Source organism: Panthera onca, chromosome A2 (genome assembly GCF_046562875.1).
Source record: "Panthera onca isolate mPanOnc1 chromosome A2, mPanOnc1 haplotype 2, whole genome shotgun sequence".
In the NCBI taxonomy this organism is placed as follows: domain Eukaryota; kingdom Metazoa; phylum Chordata; class Mammalia; order Carnivora; family Felidae; genus Panthera; species Panthera onca.
This window is the reverse complement of record NC_138340.1, coordinates 97668449-97686816: the sequence shown is the minus strand read 5'-3', so window position 1 is coordinate 97686816 and position 18368 is coordinate 97668449. Positions and strand designations below refer to the sequence as shown.

The 18368-nt window shown below is 40.9% G+C and overlaps 1 protein-coding gene across 1 annotated transcript in view; it reads right to left on the bottom strand.

Annotated features, from left to right (window-relative positions):
- COL1A2 (collagen type I alpha 2 chain) overlaps positions 1 to 18368 on the bottom strand; it is a 35807-nt gene that overhangs the window by 4597 nt on the left and 12842 nt on the right. The window contains exons 13-44 of the mRNA XM_060632481.3: positions 18136 to 18180; positions 17789 to 17842; positions 17642 to 17686; positions 17227 to 17280; positions 16585 to 16683; positions 16418 to 16462; positions 16212 to 16310; positions 15718 to 15771; positions 15447 to 15554; positions 15050 to 15103; positions 14862 to 14960; positions 13905 to 13958; positions 13341 to 13439; positions 12897 to 12950; positions 12374 to 12427; positions 12168 to 12221; positions 11843 to 11896; positions 10832 to 10876; positions 9586 to 9684; positions 8068 to 8175; positions 7363 to 7416; positions 6350 to 6403; positions 5600 to 5653; positions 5449 to 5502; positions 5245 to 5352; positions 4799 to 4852; positions 3626 to 3679; positions 2490 to 2651; positions 1606 to 1713; positions 825 to 932; positions 336 to 389; positions 141 to 248 (exon numbers count right to left, since the gene is read on the bottom strand). Of these exons, the coding sequence (XP_060488464.1) occupies positions 141 to 248; positions 336 to 389; positions 825 to 932; positions 1606 to 1713; positions 2490 to 2651; positions 3626 to 3679; positions 4799 to 4852; positions 5245 to 5352; positions 5449 to 5502; positions 5600 to 5653; positions 6350 to 6403; positions 7363 to 7416; positions 8068 to 8175; positions 9586 to 9684; positions 10832 to 10876; positions 11843 to 11896; positions 12168 to 12221; positions 12374 to 12427; positions 12897 to 12950; positions 13341 to 13439; positions 13905 to 13958; positions 14862 to 14960; positions 15050 to 15103; positions 15447 to 15554; positions 15718 to 15771; positions 16212 to 16310; positions 16418 to 16462; positions 16585 to 16683; positions 17227 to 17280; positions 17642 to 17686; positions 17789 to 17842; positions 18136 to 18180 (2349 nt within the window). The remainder of the gene's footprint in view (positions 1 to 140; positions 249 to 335; positions 390 to 824; positions 933 to 1605; positions 1714 to 2489; positions 2652 to 3625; positions 3680 to 4798; positions 4853 to 5244; positions 5353 to 5448; positions 5503 to 5599; positions 5654 to 6349; positions 6404 to 7362; positions 7417 to 8067; positions 8176 to 9585; positions 9685 to 10831; positions 10877 to 11842; positions 11897 to 12167; positions 12222 to 12373; positions 12428 to 12896; positions 12951 to 13340; positions 13440 to 13904; positions 13959 to 14861; positions 14961 to 15049; positions 15104 to 15446; positions 15555 to 15717; positions 15772 to 16211; positions 16311 to 16417; positions 16463 to 16584; positions 16684 to 17226; positions 17281 to 17641; positions 17687 to 17788; positions 17843 to 18135; positions 18181 to 18368) is intronic.

Sequence of the window (18368 nt, the reverse complement as noted above, 5' to 3'; positions counted from 1 at the left end):
TAGTTGAAAAAGAAAAACATAACTGATCAGCCAAGCCCAAAACTCTCCTCCCCAAGCCCCCATAGTTCCCAAGTGTGGGGAGGTCACAAGGGAAGCCTACAAAGATGGCAGCACAAAGGGACTGGTATTTACAAACTTACAGGTTCACCACGGTTTCCATGTTTTCCAGTGGGACCCACGGGGCCATGAGGACCGGGTGCGCCCACAGCGCCAACTGGACCAATGTTGCCAGGGTAACCGCGTTCTCCCTACCAAAGGCAAAGTGAAGTTTAGCATCAAACTGTCCTGTGTTTTGGTCACTTTTCAATTGGAGAAAGACAGAGAGGTATACTGACCTTGTGTCCAGGTTGACCGTCGCGGCCTGGGGGACCATCATTCCCAGGGTTGCCCTGTGAAGACACCACACCAATGAAGGCACTTAGTGAGGCTCTTTAACCCACCAGCCCCTATAGTTCAGCTCCTCCGTCTTCATCACTCCCAATGCTCACTAGTGAACCCGCTTTCAGACTGTTAAAAGACAGGAGCAAGAACTTGCCAACCTAGTTTCTTTTAGAGGTGTTTTGGATATTTTGGCCAACTTTGAAGCATGCTCTTCAAAGACCCATCCATCCCCCAGTCCAAGTAATTTTTCGTATTTTCAATACCAGGAGTGGTCAGTACATGTTGATTTAATGGAGAAACAGACCATCTTGTTCCAAAACTTGGAACAAGAGGAACTCAGCTCAGGATATGATGTTGCACATAATGAAACACAGCTAGGTTTTCTAGCTATGTTTATGTAGTTAGTATGTAGTCTAGTATGACAAACCAAGCGTCATACTCACATCCCGACCAGCTTCACCAGGAGCACCATTGACTCCAGGTGCGCCCACAGCACCAGAGGGACCACGAGCCCCAGGTGGACCAGCGATGCCGAGAGGTCCAGGTTCACCCTAGAGGCAGAGAACACAAAACAACATTCTTCTTATTGGATTGAGAGCAAACTTCACCCTTCCTAAACAACCCCGGCGAGGAGATTCCAGTTTGCAAGAAGAAGGTACAGTGAGACTGAATGGGTCACAAAATGGTAAGAAGTGTCATCAGTGTTATCCTTGCCCTCATCCTACACACTCAGATGGTCAGCTTTATTGAATTTTGGAATGCTGTTCTGTACAGGTGAGCCTAGTTACGTCCGATATCCCAAATGAAATGAATTCATAAAGTTGAGAGAGTTTATGGAGGTGAGCTGAGCCCTAGCTGCTGTCATGTATAGGATTTAACGGAATGATTCAGAACTTCCAGAGCTTCATTCTTCCAACAGGATAAATGATGCCAGCATTTCACACTGCAGAGGAGTAAATGCAATTAGAGCTTATATAGTTCTTAAGCATGTAAAAAGAACAAAAATCATTCTGCATAATATTAAGCTGTATCTTTATAGCGTGTGTCTAAGTAAGGTGGTATTAAAGCTTCTTAGATAAGTGACATGTGATCTGTATAAAGAAAATGCCATGAATAAAAAATCTTAAGTGGAATTATTCAGTGATCAATCTGTCACATCTGAAGTGGCAGCTTTTAAAATCTTTTATTATGTTAATGAGAATAAGAATGGTGTCAAACACTTACCACAGATCCAGAAACACCTGGTAGACCACGTTCACCTCTAGAGCCTGGGAGACCCAGAATACCAGGAGCACCAAGAAGACCTTGAGGACCAGGGGTTCCAGGGGGTCCCTGAACAAGAGGAAAAATACCATTACTAATAAGCCCCTCAAACCAATGACAAACCATTGTAATTAGTAATTAATTAGTAATTACCATTACTAATAAGCCCCTCAAACCAGTGACAATATGGGTTGGCTTGAGGATTGTGAGAATGCGCTATCCTCAGTTTAGAAAAAAGCTAGTGACCTTCCATTAGTAGGATGTATCCTTGGCTATCTTTTCTCTAGTGATGAGTTTCATGTTGGCAAGTATATTTCTTTGTACCCAGTTCCTCCCTGACACCAATGGAACGACATTAAAGAATATGTGGTTGTGATTAATGAAGCCATCTGGGGTAGTGAAATAGAGTTTTTATGGAATCTATGCCAAGATGCAAATTTTGACCTCGGCCTCTAACTGAACCAGGTCTAAGAAAGACACATTTCAGAGTAACAATGATACTGAACAACGCATGTTTAAGGAATTGGTAGCTTGCTGAGATTTGATAAATTTACAATAGGATGACCATGGCAATGGGATTCTGTTCAGTTCCCAGTACCAGTAAGGTGCCATTTTGATAAAAGAGTGAGTTCCCTCATTTATTGTCATCCCCATCTCATGCCTTCTGAGCAACTGCTGAAGCTATGACACCTCAGTATCTGTTGGACAGATTTCCTGGCTCAAATTGAGCTCTACTTGAAAGCCTGCAACACTCATCAACAAATATATGCCACTTGAAGATCTGTGTAAGGCTTTATTTTAATTCAACACAAGGTATTAAGAAAGAGAAGCTTGAAATCACTTACAGCAGTTCCAGGCTCTCCAGAGGGACCCTTCTCACCAGCAAAGCCAGGGGGACCAGATGCACCTGTTTCCCCTGTTCGGCCAACTGGACCTTGGTCACCCCGAGGCCCACGAAGTCCTTCTTTACCAGCAGCACCAGGGGGACCAGGAGGGCCAGTGATACCCTGTGAGCAAATGGCAAGGTCATTTATCCTCAGTTAATCATCACAGACCTGGGAGAGAGCAGCTGAGGTTCCAGATATTAAGATGCAAACAGTGTGAAGCAACAGGATGATACCCTGACCATTTGGGGGACATGTTTAGGGTTTGTAATAGTCTTTCTTATGGAGAGAAGCAGCTCCCATCCTTTCTCCGGAGGTTATGGCAAAATGAATAACTGAAGCAGAGGCTATGGCAAATGTCAGCGAGGAAAAGCAATGCTGTGCTACCAGGATCCTGGCATATTGGAATCAGAACTATGTAGAGTTAGAAGAGTTAGTCGTCAATGAATGGGACTTTGGGTTTTGGAGGACTCTGCTCATTTCTTTTTGAAAAAAGACAATACTGGAATTTTGTTCATAATTGAGGAATCACATATGCTTTCAACTAGGTTTAATTAAATGCCTACAGGGAATGAAGATTTTTCTGTTATGAACCTGTAAAAGGATTCCAAGAAATCAACATCTTTGTGATTTTTTTCCCTGAAACCTTAACCGGAAGACTTAATCCTTGGTAATTAATTAAATTCTCTTGAGTCCTGACAGGAGAGTCTGAATCAGAATTAAATTAGAGGCCAAACCACCTTTAAATTCTGGAACAATTATACCTTAACAACGGAGGCAGAATGTTGGCCATAAAGGGTAATTAGATATAGAAATATCTGATATGTGACTAAAACTGTTCTGTTTTTTTTTTATTTTTAACGAAGAGACCGTGCCCCTAAAAAGGGACTTGTGTTCACATGAATAAAAGCCTCTTAAGCCGATATTATAAAATATAATTTGTGATGATTTTGTCTTAATGGTTCAGGAAAACTGATTTCAGACCAGGAAAGTAATAGCAAAATATTAGTAGCGTGTTTCTAGAGAGTTTCTTACCAATTTCCTATTAGAGGCAAGGTTGTTTGGCTAAATGACACATTTTGAAGTGATTTACTTACAGAGGGTCCAGGAGGACCAGTCCGTCCAGCAGCACCAGGGAAACCAGTAGCACCCTAAGAACCAAGCACATTAAAATTCCACAATCAATGGCAGCTCTAGGGATGTGGGTAAGATGGAAACTTCTCCTCTGACAACTCCTCAATACACGTGACCACAGATGGACCAAGGAGTAGGTGGTGGCAACCTCATATAGGGTATTATTTAACAAGAACCCCCCCAAAAAAATTAAAAAAAAAAGAAAAAAGGGGGTGCCTGGGTGGCTCAGTCGGTTAAGCGTCCAACTTCAGCTCAGGTCACGATCTCGTGGTCCGTGAGTTCGAGCCCCGTGTCGGCCTCTGGGCTGATGGCTCAGAGCCTGGAGCCTGCTTCCGATTCTGTGTCTCCCTCTCTCTCTGCCCCTCCCCCGTTCATGCTCTATCTCTCTCTGTCTCAAAAATAAAAACGGTAAAAAAAAAAAATTAAAAAAAAAACAAGAACCCCAAAGACCTTCCATTTCTACACAGCTTTCCGACCAGCGTGCCCCAATTGCAACACCCATATTTTGCATTAAGGCTCTGATGGTCCTTTTTGAAATGTGGGTATGTAACCTGATGGTTTTAAGAACAAGAAGACACCATGCTATTATTACACACTGATGTGCATACGTTAATAAATGTCTTAACCACTTGGCTGGGTGCAAAAGAAGTGGACACTGGATAAGTAATTTTGTTTACACAGGAAGGTACAACAAAAGACCATGAGTATTAATTGCTGTCCAGCAAGAGCAGGAAGGAGTCAGTGCAGTTCATTCCTTGGGAGGTCTGGGTGTTTAAGGAATCTGCATAACAGCACTGGGTGCCAAGAGAAAGGGCATGGTCAGGCAGGAGAAGGGGGGCATCGGCAAAAGGATAAAGAGAAATCTTTTTACCCATTTCACAATTCAACAACCTGGCATTAACTTTGGTTATTGCCTCAGGTGAGGGGTAGCAACATACACTACACTGAGCTCCAGTTGGGATTAAGTTAATATCCCTTGGCCTGACTATCACTTCAACACCAGAATATCTTCAGATACAGTTAACTTGAATTTCAAGAGTCTCCTTATTATAGTCCAAAATTAACCAAAAATCTCCAAAGTTTCAAGGTTTTCATAGATTCTAAAGAAAGAAATGTCCTCCATTATAAATACTCACAGGAGGGCCACCATCACCACGACTGCCAGCAGGACCAGGGGGACCATTTGGACCCTAAATGGAAATTGACAAAAAAAGATGGGGTCAAATCACAAAAGAGTTCTTATACATGTTGCTTTTTTCTTCAAAGGTATCATTCCTAAAAAAAAAAAAAAAAAAAAAGTATCATTCCTATATCTATTAGAAGCAAATCCCGAAATCAAAAATGGTAATCTGTGTCATAAGATAAATGTCCTTTTTTCAGTGTTACCACCCTCATTGGGTTACCAAAGAAGTAAGATGAGACAATATTTATGAAATTTCTATAAATTATAAAGCAGTATGCAAATGCTAGCTCTTACATTCCTGGTGTAGTTACAGTAGGCACTTGATTGATATAGGTTGAATGATAAAGATTTCAAGGGTAACTACACAGGCTGTGTTGACCACCAATGAATTCAACTTACAGATGGGCCAGCAGATCCAACAGGGCCCGTGGGACCAACGGGGCCATTTTCACCCTTGGGACCTTTGGTTCCTCTCTCTCCTTTAGCACCAGGTTGACCAGCAGCACCCTGTTAGGAAGGAATAGTTGGAGTTCAGGCATTCCAGCTCACTCTACTTGCCAGTTTGGGATGTTTTGGGGTTAACCATCATTATGTGATACTCACAGCAGGACCAGCAAATCCGTTGGGGCCAGCGGGACCAACTTCACCACGTTCACCCTAGGTGGGAGAAGGGATTGAAGAATGTCGTAGCAGTATTAGATTCGTTCATGTCTAAAGGCTATGAGTGTCCAAAATGACCCAGGTTTCTACTTACAGGGCTACCACGAGGACCAGCAGGACCAGCGGGACCAGCAGGACCGGCTTCACCCTTTAATAGAACCAAAGATGAGCTTGTTAATGTGCTCAAAGAGGAGGTGGGGGGAGGGAACAGCGGTAGACAGTGGGCTCTTGTCAGGGTTTGCAGTCACATCAGAAGAGAAAACCTAATGCTCATCTCAGACAGTAAAATAAAATGGATTCTTACTGTGCTTACTGTTGTATTCATTTTGGGGGTTGAAGTGGTATTGGTCATACACTTGCAAAAACACTATAAATCAGTGCCCACAATACTAGGAGGAGGACATTTTAATTTTTAGATGGACACTGAGCTGATCTATTTGCTGCAATCTGTGCAATACAATAAATAAGGTCTATTTTAAGTAGACTGTTCGATGTGAAATGGGCACACTATGTATTTTATTGATTTTTTACAATTGAAGGCTTTGAGAAGGCTCAGTGCATTAGGATATTGTTAATGGGCAACAGGGAAAGTCTTTAAAACAAATGATAGGGATTAAAGTATAGATCAGATAGCTAGCACATCTATACGAAGGGAAAGAGAACTTTAAACACACAGCATTTGTTTCCTGCTGCCCCATCACAACAGATAGGTTTTTAAGTAAGTAGGCTTTATACCAAGTCATAAAAATGAATTGCTGGGGCTCCCTGGGGCTGGGGCAGGCAGGAAATTTTAGACACTGCTGTTGGCTCAGAGAGTTGCAACTCCGTGAAAATGTGTGCTTACCCGGTCACCAGTGGCTCCAGCAGGACCAGGGGCACCTACAGCACCAGGAGCACCCTAATACCAAAAGGAAATTAGTCTTATTAATAACACCCCCAGTTTCAAAAGTGACCCTTGCCATTCCCCCTTGCTGTGCTTATACAGTGACTGAACACTTTCACCGCACACTCTGGATGGACATCGAGAAGGCTTTTGATGCATTTCAGTTCTAATTATCAAAACTATTAGAAGCGGCTCTCAGGAGGAAAGTACCCCCAGTGATAAAGGTTATAGAAATGTGTCAGTCAAGGGCAAGTTACGAATTGGGGAGATCTGAACTCTCTGCTCTTGTCAAATTCCCTAGAGAGCAGCAAATGAGTAGCCTTGTTTGAGACCACTAGGACTGTGTGACTCAGAGAAAGGACTATTATCAATGTGCCAGAGTGAGTTATCAGCTCTGAGGGAGGTGAGACGAAGGACCGAGGTAGCTGATGGCCTGGAAGAACCATGTTGCCAATGCTCTGGTAGGGTTATTATACCTTTACAGGATTATCTTTGGCATCACCAGGGCAGTAACAGGTAATCGTTGGGACTGCTCTTCAGGTGATAAATTCTTAGGACATACATTTGAATAAATGGGACCTTGTTAGAGGTTTTGGCTTTTTAAAATGTAAGAGTTATCGTTTTGTTTTGTTTTTCTAAAGCCCTATAATAATTTGAACGGTCACTTGAAATTCTATTTAACCTAGAGCTTTTGGTTTATAGTTTGTACTTCGTATAGTTAACACTAAGGAAGTTAAGAAATTCAGGTTTTGATTTTCAAAGGGATAAGTTCTGTTGAATCTTTCTTTTGGGACATGTAAAATGATATTACTATTCAGAGATCCAGGAAGGAAAGGAATAGTCTTTCACTAAACCTGGATCCTTTTGTCAGTTCTATTTTGGAAAACTGCCCACCTCAAATCGAGTGAAATGTAAAAATAAAATAAAACAAAATACCAATCTAAGTACACACAAACAAACAAAATTCTACTTACACGGGCACCATCTCTGCCTGGGTTACCAATTTCACCTCTGAGACCAGTTTCACCCTGAAAGTATAAAGCAAGAGTAGCTTTTCGTTTTCCAACCACATTTTTGAAGCAAAATTAATCTGAAGTGTTTATACCTTCGGTTGCTTACATTTTTAGTAATGTCTTGATTCCCTACTATTCTATAGAATGTTGAATGAGGAAAAAAAATGAAGGAAAAAATAATTCAAGGCCGTCTCCAGATTATTGTTAAATATTCTTTTCTAATTTCCATACACCCTCCTGAAGCATAATCAAGCAAGGTACAAATTCATGTGGACAGAATTATAAGGCAACATCACAATGGGCTTCAGTGTCTGATCACTCTTATGGCATAACTAATGCAGCAGCACGGTTGACAGCTGTTCAATATAGCTTCTTCCCATTAATTAGGGCAGGATGAGGCATTATTGTTAGTGGCATTAAAATGAGCCTCATGTATTACTCAACACCATCTGTTTGCGTGAAATTCCATGGTAGCAAGGAATTTTGCCAGATTAGTGAGTTTAGAAATGCGTAGGTGCTAGGTGGCAGAGGGAAATGCGTATTGATAGATATCAAAATGCTACCAGACCACCTACCAAGAATTGTAAAAAACTGGGCAACCCTGTGCAGCCTTCTTTGCTAGAGTTCATCAACAACATGTCTTAGGGTCCAACACTGAGAGGGTACCTTTTCTCCCTTGCCTCCAGGTATGCCGGCAGCACCCCTCTCTCCTGGGAGTCCACTGGGACCAGATGGACCAGCAGTGCCTGGAGCACCAAGCACACCAGGTTCACCCTTGAATCAAACACATGTGAAATCAATTATTTCAGTGGCAAAAGAAGAAAATGAAGACTCGAACTCTTGAAGGATTCCAATTTAAACATTTAATAGATAGCATTCTTGCCAGTTTAGAGACACAAAGGAGGGCTGTTGAAAGGAGGGAGAATCTAACAGAGGGAGATGCTATTAATGACACCGTGGCTAAAGAGAAGAGAAGTGGGAGTGGGTGGCTGTGATTTTTCTATAACCCGCTCCTAGTCCTCTTCAGGCAGGCAGGCGTGGAGAAGAGGAGGGCAGGACAATAGGATGCAGAGAGTGAAAAATGTTTGCCCACAAACATTTTTCAAGGATAAGTCTCTTAGCCCACACAGGAAATAGGTAAAGAAACCTCATCAACGGGGGAGATGTTTACATTTTAATCTCCTTAAGAGCAGGAACTATAGCTTCCACTTTATATAAAAACCCTACAATTCCACATACTTAAAACCTATCGACTAACTTCTAAGATAAAAGTCTTTGGAAGTACTACCTCACCAAACCATATTTTCTTTCTTGTTTCCTCTCTCCCTCTTTCCTTTTTATTTTTTCCAATATCCTTCCACATACCAAAATAGCTTTTTGCAGCTAATCCTTACATTTTTTTCCCCTTAAAGGTAGAAATCAGGAGTAATATGAGTTGCTTTTCTTTATTGTGGTTCATCTGTTTTTCAGAAGTGTGTAATTCTATCTATTTTAAAATCTAAACCACAGATTCTGTTTTGAAATACAAGTTGCCAGGCTTATGTTTTGGGGATGAATATATTGGCCACTTAATTTTTACCTCTTCTGTTATTAAAATTTAGACTACCTTTTGAAATTTTACTCTCTGAAGTAGCATGGTAAGAAGGTGAAACTTTGTTCTCTAAAAATACTGTCCAAAATTATATGATGTTTCTAGATTAAAATCAAAGTATAGGGGTGCCTGGGTGGCTCAGTCGGGTAAGTATCTGACTCTTGATTTCAGCTCAGGTCATGATCTCATGGTTCGTGAGATCAAGCCCCACATCAGGCTCTGCACTGACAGCATGGAGCCTGCTTAGGATTCTCTCTCTCCAGTTTGCATGCGTACTCTCTCTCTCAAAATAAAAATAAACTAAAAAAAACAAAAAAACAAAAAAACAAAAAACCCAAACAACCCAAAGTATAAACAGTTTGGTGAAACAAGAGTAAACCCATACTAATTCATTTATGTATGTAGAACACTGGGATTTCCCTTCTTTTGGAATAATTCAGGTCCGCTAGAATCAGATTGTCATTTACTGTGATGGAAATCAACACAGAATTGGAAATAAAAACTCTGAAAAACAATTCATTTACTATTGTGAATGATCTAGCTACTCTAGAATATAGTGGGCCCAAGCAGCAATATGGGATGCAAAATTTTACCTTGTTTCCATCAGGCCCAGGGGGTCCAGAAGGACCTCGGCTTCCAATAGGACCAGAAGGACCAGCAGCACCACTTTCACCAGGGGGCCCACGCTCCCCCTGTTAAAAGAAAAAGAAAAGAAAAAAGAAAAGAAAAGAAAAGACAGATATAAGTGTTGCACTGTTCAGCACTTTCAGAGATACCATTTTTCACATCAGAGTTCATAGATTTTTAGCTTTTGAATCCTGGTCCATTAACAAATTATAGTTATTTTTCCCTAATTTCTCTGGTAGTAAAATGAACGAATGGGATGAGATAATCTCTAAAGTCTCATTCAGCTTTAGTGTTTCGTGGCTGTAACCGCGGAATGTTGTTCTTCTAGAGTACAACATTCAACCTTTGGAAGTCATTCTCTTTTTTTTTTTTGTAATAGGTCCACAGATAAAAACAGACATCGGTTATGCATGGTATTTATTGGGAAAGACTGTGCCATTTTAAATGAAGAGCAATGCTAGGTGTAAATAAGATGAGATATTGTCATGTCTATGCTCCCTTTTTATAACCTTATGCAATAGTGATGTAACAATTATAATATTAACAGGATGTATATGTATATATGTGTGTGTGTGTGTGTATGTGTCTACCTACCTTTCTAAATATCTCTCAATTGTATGTAAATATCACCATGACATGGTGGTATTCCATGGCCCAGAATATTTAACATGTACACAGTCCACATTGCACCTGTTTCAAAGACCTTTTTTATAACTATGGTTTTATGATACTAAATTTGGTAACTGACCATATAATAGGATACTTGTGGGGCAAAGTGATCATTTCAGTTTTTCCAATGACTACAGACAAACCAAATCTATTTATTTTTTTTATAAGAGCAGATTCATGATTTTGGCATTAGAGTTTGAGCATCAACATGCATTGCAAAAACTGACTTCAAATCTTAGTAAGACATTACTTTTTCTTGTTTGTCATAAATATATCATACTTGTATATATAAGTTACTGAATATAATACATATATTAGCTCATTTATATTTTTTATAACTGTGGTTTTTGGCTAAGAAATACGAATAATTAAATTTAAATTTTTGATTTAATTTACAGATCAAACATTCTCTACAGATTATGTGTAACTACAGAAGAGTCTCAGAACCTATTGCAAGGTCATCAATAGCTTTCAAAAGAAAGCACTACTTGTTTTACAAACACATCACCAGAAGTTTATGAAAGTTAATTAAATAACACTTACTCTTGGGCCAGCAGGACCAGGGAGACCAAATTCACCAGGGAGACCCTAGGCAAAACATGATAATAAATAAATCATGAAATGTATGTATGTTCTTGAAATCCACTTATGATTATATTTAGGTAATTTCAACATAGCGGCATAAAGCCACGAAGGCTCTACCTCCCTGAGTGTACAAGTACAGGGCTATTAGGAATAAGAGAAATTTGTTGTATATGGACAGGTACAAAAAGTGAGAATTCCACTGATATCAAAGATACTTCTATGCTAGAAGCTGGTACCAACAAATTTAAGCTTTCCATTACTTAGTTTATTGCTTTTAAAAAAATGACAAAACAGACTATCTCATTTGATATGATAAATAATGATGAACAGTATCAGACATTGCTTATTTTTAGTTATATAACAGACTGCTTTCTTAATAGAAATGATCATATTCTGCACATTACCTAGTTAATTGTATACCCAAGTGTATCTCCTTTATTACTGACCAGCTGTCTCCTTAATGTGCCCCACTGTTGACAAAGGAGACCAGGCCACAGAATGTAACTGAATTGAGGCACATTCATCACAATTACCAGAGAAAATGACTCAGAATTCATGCCCTGATTGTGGCTAGCAGTGTCATGTCTGAATGCCAAGAAAAATATTAAACGCAATTTTTCAGGGTCTAGTTTGATGGAAAATCAGCGCATTTACTTTTTTGCTATGGGAAAGGAAATAATTTGCATGTTAACGTTACAAAAAGTAAGGCTATTAAATGGAATGTTCATTGGTACATTTTACTTCCATAATGCAGTGTTTCATTCAGTCTTTAAAACGAAGGATTCATTATTCCAACAAAAATGAGTAAGTTGGTTTATTCTCTCCAAAGTACCCAGGTAGGCAGAACACTATCATTAACATGTGAAATAAGAAGGTTCTTTTTGCCTATTGTAATTGCACTGCAGGAGGGCATTACAAGGGGGAAAAGTCCCAACTGCAGGTAAGTCTACTAGCACTTGTTTCACTCACCCTTTCTCCTGGTTTGCCAACTTCACCAGCTGTACCTGCAGGGCCAGGCAGACCCTAGGAAACAACAAACAAGCCACAAATCTCAATCTTAGGGCTACATTCACAGGATGCTAATAATTGGGTTTTTCTGGATACTGATAGTGACATGATCACCAACTATTGCGTGTTATTACAGCATTACACAAAAGTTTGCCTTGAAAAAGTAAATTTTCATTTAACTTTACAGTTCTGAAATCAGGTTCTGTGTGGTGGGGGGAGTGCTATGGTGATTTGTAGCTGGATAGTCTGACCAGAGGCAGTATTCTGTATGTTTTAATTGACTTACCTGGAAGCCTGGAGGACCAGCGGGACCCTGTTCACCTTTTCCACCTTGGACACCCTGAAAGTGATAGGCAAGATAGCATGAATAGAGGTGTATGCCACCACTGCTGTCTACCTATAGAACTCTTGGACTGGAAAAATGAGATGGTCATTTTGCAGGACTGGATTTGTTGCAGGGCAGCAAAGAACAAGAATGGAAGAAATACTCACTTGTGGTCCAGGGGGTCCCTGAGCACCATTGTTTCCGTCAGGACCTGGAGCACCCTAGAAAGTTTCACAGAGAGGCTCAGAATTACCAGTGAGACAGTTTAAGAAGCCTCAAAGCCTCACGCATTACTTCCTCAAAGCTTATCATCTTAGAATGACTCATTGTGGGTCCCCTGCCCAAGTACTAACTTTTGAAATGGCTTGTGGGAAGTCCACGGATGGAGGGCAATTTATGAAGGCCAGAGAATGCTACTAGCATATGCATAGCTCCCTTAACCATAAAATAAATAAAAATCAAATGCATCCATAAATATTTTTGACCTAGTATACATTCTGATTCGTTACAGCTCACTGCTTTGTAAGTGCAGTTAAAAAAAAAAAAAAAAGACATTTTTTGATGGTAAAAGGATCCTTGGGGATGCCATTTTGAAAAGAAAATGCCAGAATTATATCAGGTGGCCTCAAAGGCTGTGTGTTTCCTAAGCGGGTACTATGTGGGCAGCTACAGGCAGAAGTTGGCACCTACCCGAGCACCGGCAAGACCAGCATGACCTTTATCGCCATTTTTGCCTGGATCACCCTATAACAAACATTAAAAAAGTACACATTTAATGTCAAATTAACCATGAAAATTTTGAAATGTTAATTTCTTGCTTGATTGTTTTCTAAGGTTCCTAGTCTTTGAATTCTGTTAGCTGGGGCGTGATCCATCTTCTTGCAAGTCCAAGTACAATAAGGTCCACCTGTGTTTGCAGAGGCATAGACTCAGGAGATAGGTTTCCATCAGGGGTGCAGTGACATATTGGAGATCAGTTATTAATGTGGTAAGTGGCTTGTTGTTTTCTTGTGTTGAAAGGGACCTCCCCCTGGCCCCCTTGAGGTAGAGCGGACTGAGGGCAGGAGAGAAAAGAGAGTTTTGGTGAAATGTGGCAAAGAAGTGCCGAGGGAGAAGAGAGTGTGGCGTTCTTACAGTGGGGCCTTTGGGGCCAGGGAATCCGATGTTGCCAGGCTCTCCTCTTGCTCCAGCTGGGCCAATTGGTCCAGGCCGGCCATCAATGCCAGGGAGGCCCTGAAAGCAGAGTTTATTTAAAGTTCATTCGGCATCAACAGGGCCTCACAACCTCAAAATTGTGATGCTGCCATGGGATGAAACAGAATCATTTTCTGAATGCAAACAGCTTCCTGGTATAAAGTGTCAATAAATTATGAATCTATTTTCCTTTTCTAAATAGGATGTCAGTACACACACGGCCAAGTCAATCTCATATGTACACAATTCCTGCTTTCCCCTCCCTTCCCGTACCCCTGTCACCCTCTTCAATTTTCCCTGCCATGTTTTTCTCTTTCCTTCTCTCCTTTCAGTCCTGCGTTCATTTGGACTCCATAATTACAATCTATTACTTTGCATTCCCAGATGATGTATGTGGCTGATATTTATTTTCTGTGTGTTCATGTATAAAGAAGCCACAGAATAGACTTGATAAGGGTGCAATAAGTGTCCTTGAAAATATAATGGAAAATGAGCAGTTCTTACCATGGGACCTTCTTTGCCAGCTGGGCCAACATTTCCAGGGGCACCAGGAAAACCCTATAAAATAAATGAGGATGCTTTCATGTTGCCACTTTAACGCACATACTCAAGGCTCCAATTCATTAAAATCTCACAAAAGCATTTTCCCCCTGACTTCTTGTTTGTTGCCTAGGGTAAATCACTGGGAGGTATGGAAAGAGCTCTGAAATCTTTCTTCTTTCTATCTTTTATGCCTTTCCTTTTATTGGATTTTAGTGCAAGTGATTCATTTACAGATATCTCAAGAAAGTGTTAAGCACCATACTATAGGGGCAAAATGTATCATGTTATTTACCTCATAACAGAAAAACAAATACTTTTAGTCAGCAATTTTCAAAGTGGATTTTTTATTGCTATATTTGGTGTGTTTATTACTTGTTTATGGGACAATTACAGATGATATTCATCCATAAGAGATAATGGAGGCAAAAAAATCACTCTATTGCTATGGATTAGAGTGTCTACGAATCTAAAGGTCATTTCTCTGTGGCTAGTGTGATGCTGAATACATTACAGCATTTTGTGATTGCTGGAAAAATGATTTCACTTATGAATCTAATACACTGATAATGTATAGTCCTAATACGTTTCATGAACACCTTATATAAAACTCACAAATTGAGATACAAGATTCATGCTGATAGGAGAACCAACCTAATTTGGATATATTAAAATCAATCTATTTTTCCAAAACCTCCTGGCCATTGTATCAAGCAGTAAATAAGAAATTTACGAACTAACCAAATTCGTAAAAGTATCTCTGAGTGTTGATAAAGTTACATTAAAAAGGCAACCATCAGCAAATCTACTAGCAGATTTACGTTTGATGATTTTTTTATTGTCATCTTCTGATATTAATCATCCCTTTAAAAAAGGAAACGGTGCCAGGTGTGACTCACTCAGAATCTTTCTGAAACTTACTCGGGGTCCCATGAGGCCGGGCTCTCCAGGGCGACCAGCATCTCCATTGGGGCCTCGGACACCAGCAGGGCCAGTAGCACCGCGGGGGCCAGGAGGGCCCTGTTCAACAGAAGGGGGAGAGAAGGGTGCTTAGGCGGGGGACACACCCACTGAATTCTCTCCCTGGGAGTGAGGAATGGACAGCTTACCATAACACCGGCTCTGCCATCAGCTCCAGGGAGACCACGAGAACCAGGACTTCCCTGTGAGAGAGTACATGAAACGGCAAGAGTCAGGGAAAATCCTAGAATCCAACAGGGCAGTGTTCACAGAAATATGGCATGCATGCGAGAAACCGTGATGCCCTTAAGGGAGAGAGACCAACACAGGCCAAGCCAAAAAATTTCACCCAAACCCCAGAGGGATGTGTGCAGGAGACATTCTACAACAGTAGGTCAATTCTGTTCCCAGACCAGACTGAGTCACTGATCTAGAAAAGCAGATGGAGAGCAGATGCTCCCTCAGTCATTCTGACCAATTTCCAACGAAAGGGTGTTCTATCCCTCTGGTTGGTGTGCCTGGGTGTCAAGAGCATCTGGAACCTACTCTCAGCCCAGGAGGCCCAGAGGGGCCAGCGGATCCAGCTTCACCATTGGGGCCTCTCTTTCCTTCTTCACCACTGGGACCAGGAGGACCTTGAGGACCAGCAGAGCCCTGTTTCATGGAAAAAGCAAAAGAGGAGGGAGTAGAAAAAAAATCATTTTTATGTCAAATCCACCCAGAGAAAAAATAATAACTTTTTTAAAAAAGCAAAAGTATTACTTTTAGGATTGAAAAAGTAACAAACCCATCAAATTGTAATTATAGAACTACTTACGGGCTCACCCTTGTTGCCACTCTCTCCTTTGGAACCAGCTGGACCAGGTTCACCCTAGGGTTCATTACAAAACAGTGGTCAAATGACAAACATTTGTCACAACTCTTTTACAGACAAGCATCTTGGAATATTCACGGATCAAGGTAAAGAGAAGTTCAGGTTCTGTAAGAAATGTGTCCAATTCATATTGGAACAGCTTATAGCAGAATGGCTTAGTTGAAAGGACAAGGCTGATAATAGAAATGTACCTCACTGACCTTTGGGTAATGTTCTAGGATAGCGGGAGGGTGTGTGTGCGTGTGACAGAGAGAGAGAGAGACAGATGGACATACAGAACATACATGTACATGCACTCATAGAAGAAATGCAAACTAAAAATGCTAAGAAAAGGAAACATAAAAACGATAAATCCACAAGAGGAAGTCTAGATGGTGACAAGATGATGGCAGAGCTAGTACTTCAGGATGATGGAAGCTGTGGCCACGATCACTTACAACGAGTCCTCTGGCACCAGTAGCGCCAGCAGCACCAACAGGGCCGGGAATACCACGGGGTCCAGGGAGGCCAGGTGCCCCAGCAACACCGGGCAAGCCCTGTGAAGAGAATGCGGGGTGACTCATCATAAGATGATTGGCAGATGAGGTGGTGCTCTTTAAAGTGCCTTTAAAAGCAGAGCAGCATGTAATAGCCATATACTCACAGCAGCACCCTTCGCACCAGTCAGGCCGTTGGCTCCAGGGTTACCCTACGAAGAAAAAGAAGGGAGAAGGATATCAGTTCATAGGAGTATTTCCATTCTTCTCTGAGCCCACCTTCACTCTTTTGGCTTTCTTCCACTCCCTGAGGTTAACGACAATGACTACTTACAGGAGGTCCAACAGGGCCAGAAACACCTGGAAGACCCATTTCACCACGGGGACCCGCGGGACCAGCAGGACCAGGATTACCGACCGGTCCAAGTTCACCCTAAAAGAAGGAATGACACTGAGGCATTAGTCTGCGAATAATGAAACAGCCTATCTCCATTTTTAGGACATCAAGTTTCATGAACTTTCTTCAGAACTGCGATCATTTCCCTTACCTGGTTTGGTACCACAGATTTGGATTTGGGTTCCTGTTTTCCTGGTCTAGTTCTCCCATCTTGGCTACCATCTTCACCTACCTCTGTCTCTCTGCCTCTGTCTCTCCTACCTCTGTCTCTACACCTCTGAACCAGTGGAGACTGGTTCTCAGCTAGTCAGTCCTGACTAGTTTGGGAGTCTATTTCAGAGGGGTCCCATAAAATAAACCTCCATGTTGGCTTTTATATCTATGTCCTTGGGCTCAAGTATAGAGACATGATCTATTTCATGCTTGGAGTGAGAAAAGTAGCCATTCTATATCCATTTGGAAAGGGCGACTCATTAAGTTACCTGTTCTGTAATTATCTATCTGCAAACACAGTCTGTGTCTTTCACATCATAATAAGAAGTTTATCAAGGTAATGACAATGGTCACCAGTGTTTTTACCTTGGGGCCAGGAGCACCTGGGAAGCCTGGAGGGCCAGCAGACCCAATGGGACCCTGAAATCAAAGTAGAATACGGTAAGAAACTTCCTCCCAGTAAATTAACAATACAATGAGGCTAGAAGATTGCAGTGGCTCAGAGTGGCTGGTTCCTACCGGCAAAGAGAAAAGTGACAGCTAGTCTGTTGTCATTAATATCAAAGGGAAGACATTCAAGGTATCCAAGGTGAGGTTGATTTTACTTTGTGCATCAATGAAAAGCCCTAGGGATACTAGTACTTATAAAGAGAACTTCCAAAAGACCTCATAGAACATTTGGTAAGGGGTCTAAAATGGTGTCATTTTACAAATTAATAAAGAAGATAGTTCCCATCCCACACTCTCAACCCCTTCCAAATTCTTCAGTGTCAAAACTTACAGCAGGACCCACAGGACCCACACTTCCATCACTTCCACGGGCACCCTATGAAGAAAATAAGGAGAAAAAGTCAAGAGGAAAAGTTAAACAGCAGTTGTTAGAAGACTATTTAAAAGGATAAAAAGGGACAAAATTGGAAATACTCACAGCTGGGCCAGGGGCACCGACACGTCCTCTCTCACCAGGAAGCCCACGAGCTCCCTAGAAGCAGAAATATTTTCAATGAAGTCCAGAATGCTAATTTAAAAAATGTCACAGGCATAATTTGCTTGGTCCAATTTCCAACATGCGTAAGAATCCACTAGAAATAACTAGGTCTTGTTCTAATTCCAACTAAAAGGTAATGGATTTCAATTAAGTATGCAGAAAGTTATTAGAAAAATATCAAAGAATACAATGCCGAGGGAAATGGTAATTAGCAAAAACATTAAAGAAGTTCCAGCTTGCAAAGAGTGTACACATTTAGATTTACAATCAAGTAATCAATAACTTACTGTTTGACCTGGAGTTCCATTTTCACCAGGGGCGCCAGGTTCACCCTACATGGAAAAGAAGGATTGGGATTTTGTTCATTACAGGTATTGATTATTTTTTTTTCTGATCAGGTAATTTTTACCCTCTTATTTTAATTTGAACCATTTACATATTTTGAAACATGTAGACTGCTTCTCAATTATGCCAATCACATAAATTTTTTTAAATTTCTAAAATTTATGTTTTTATTTAG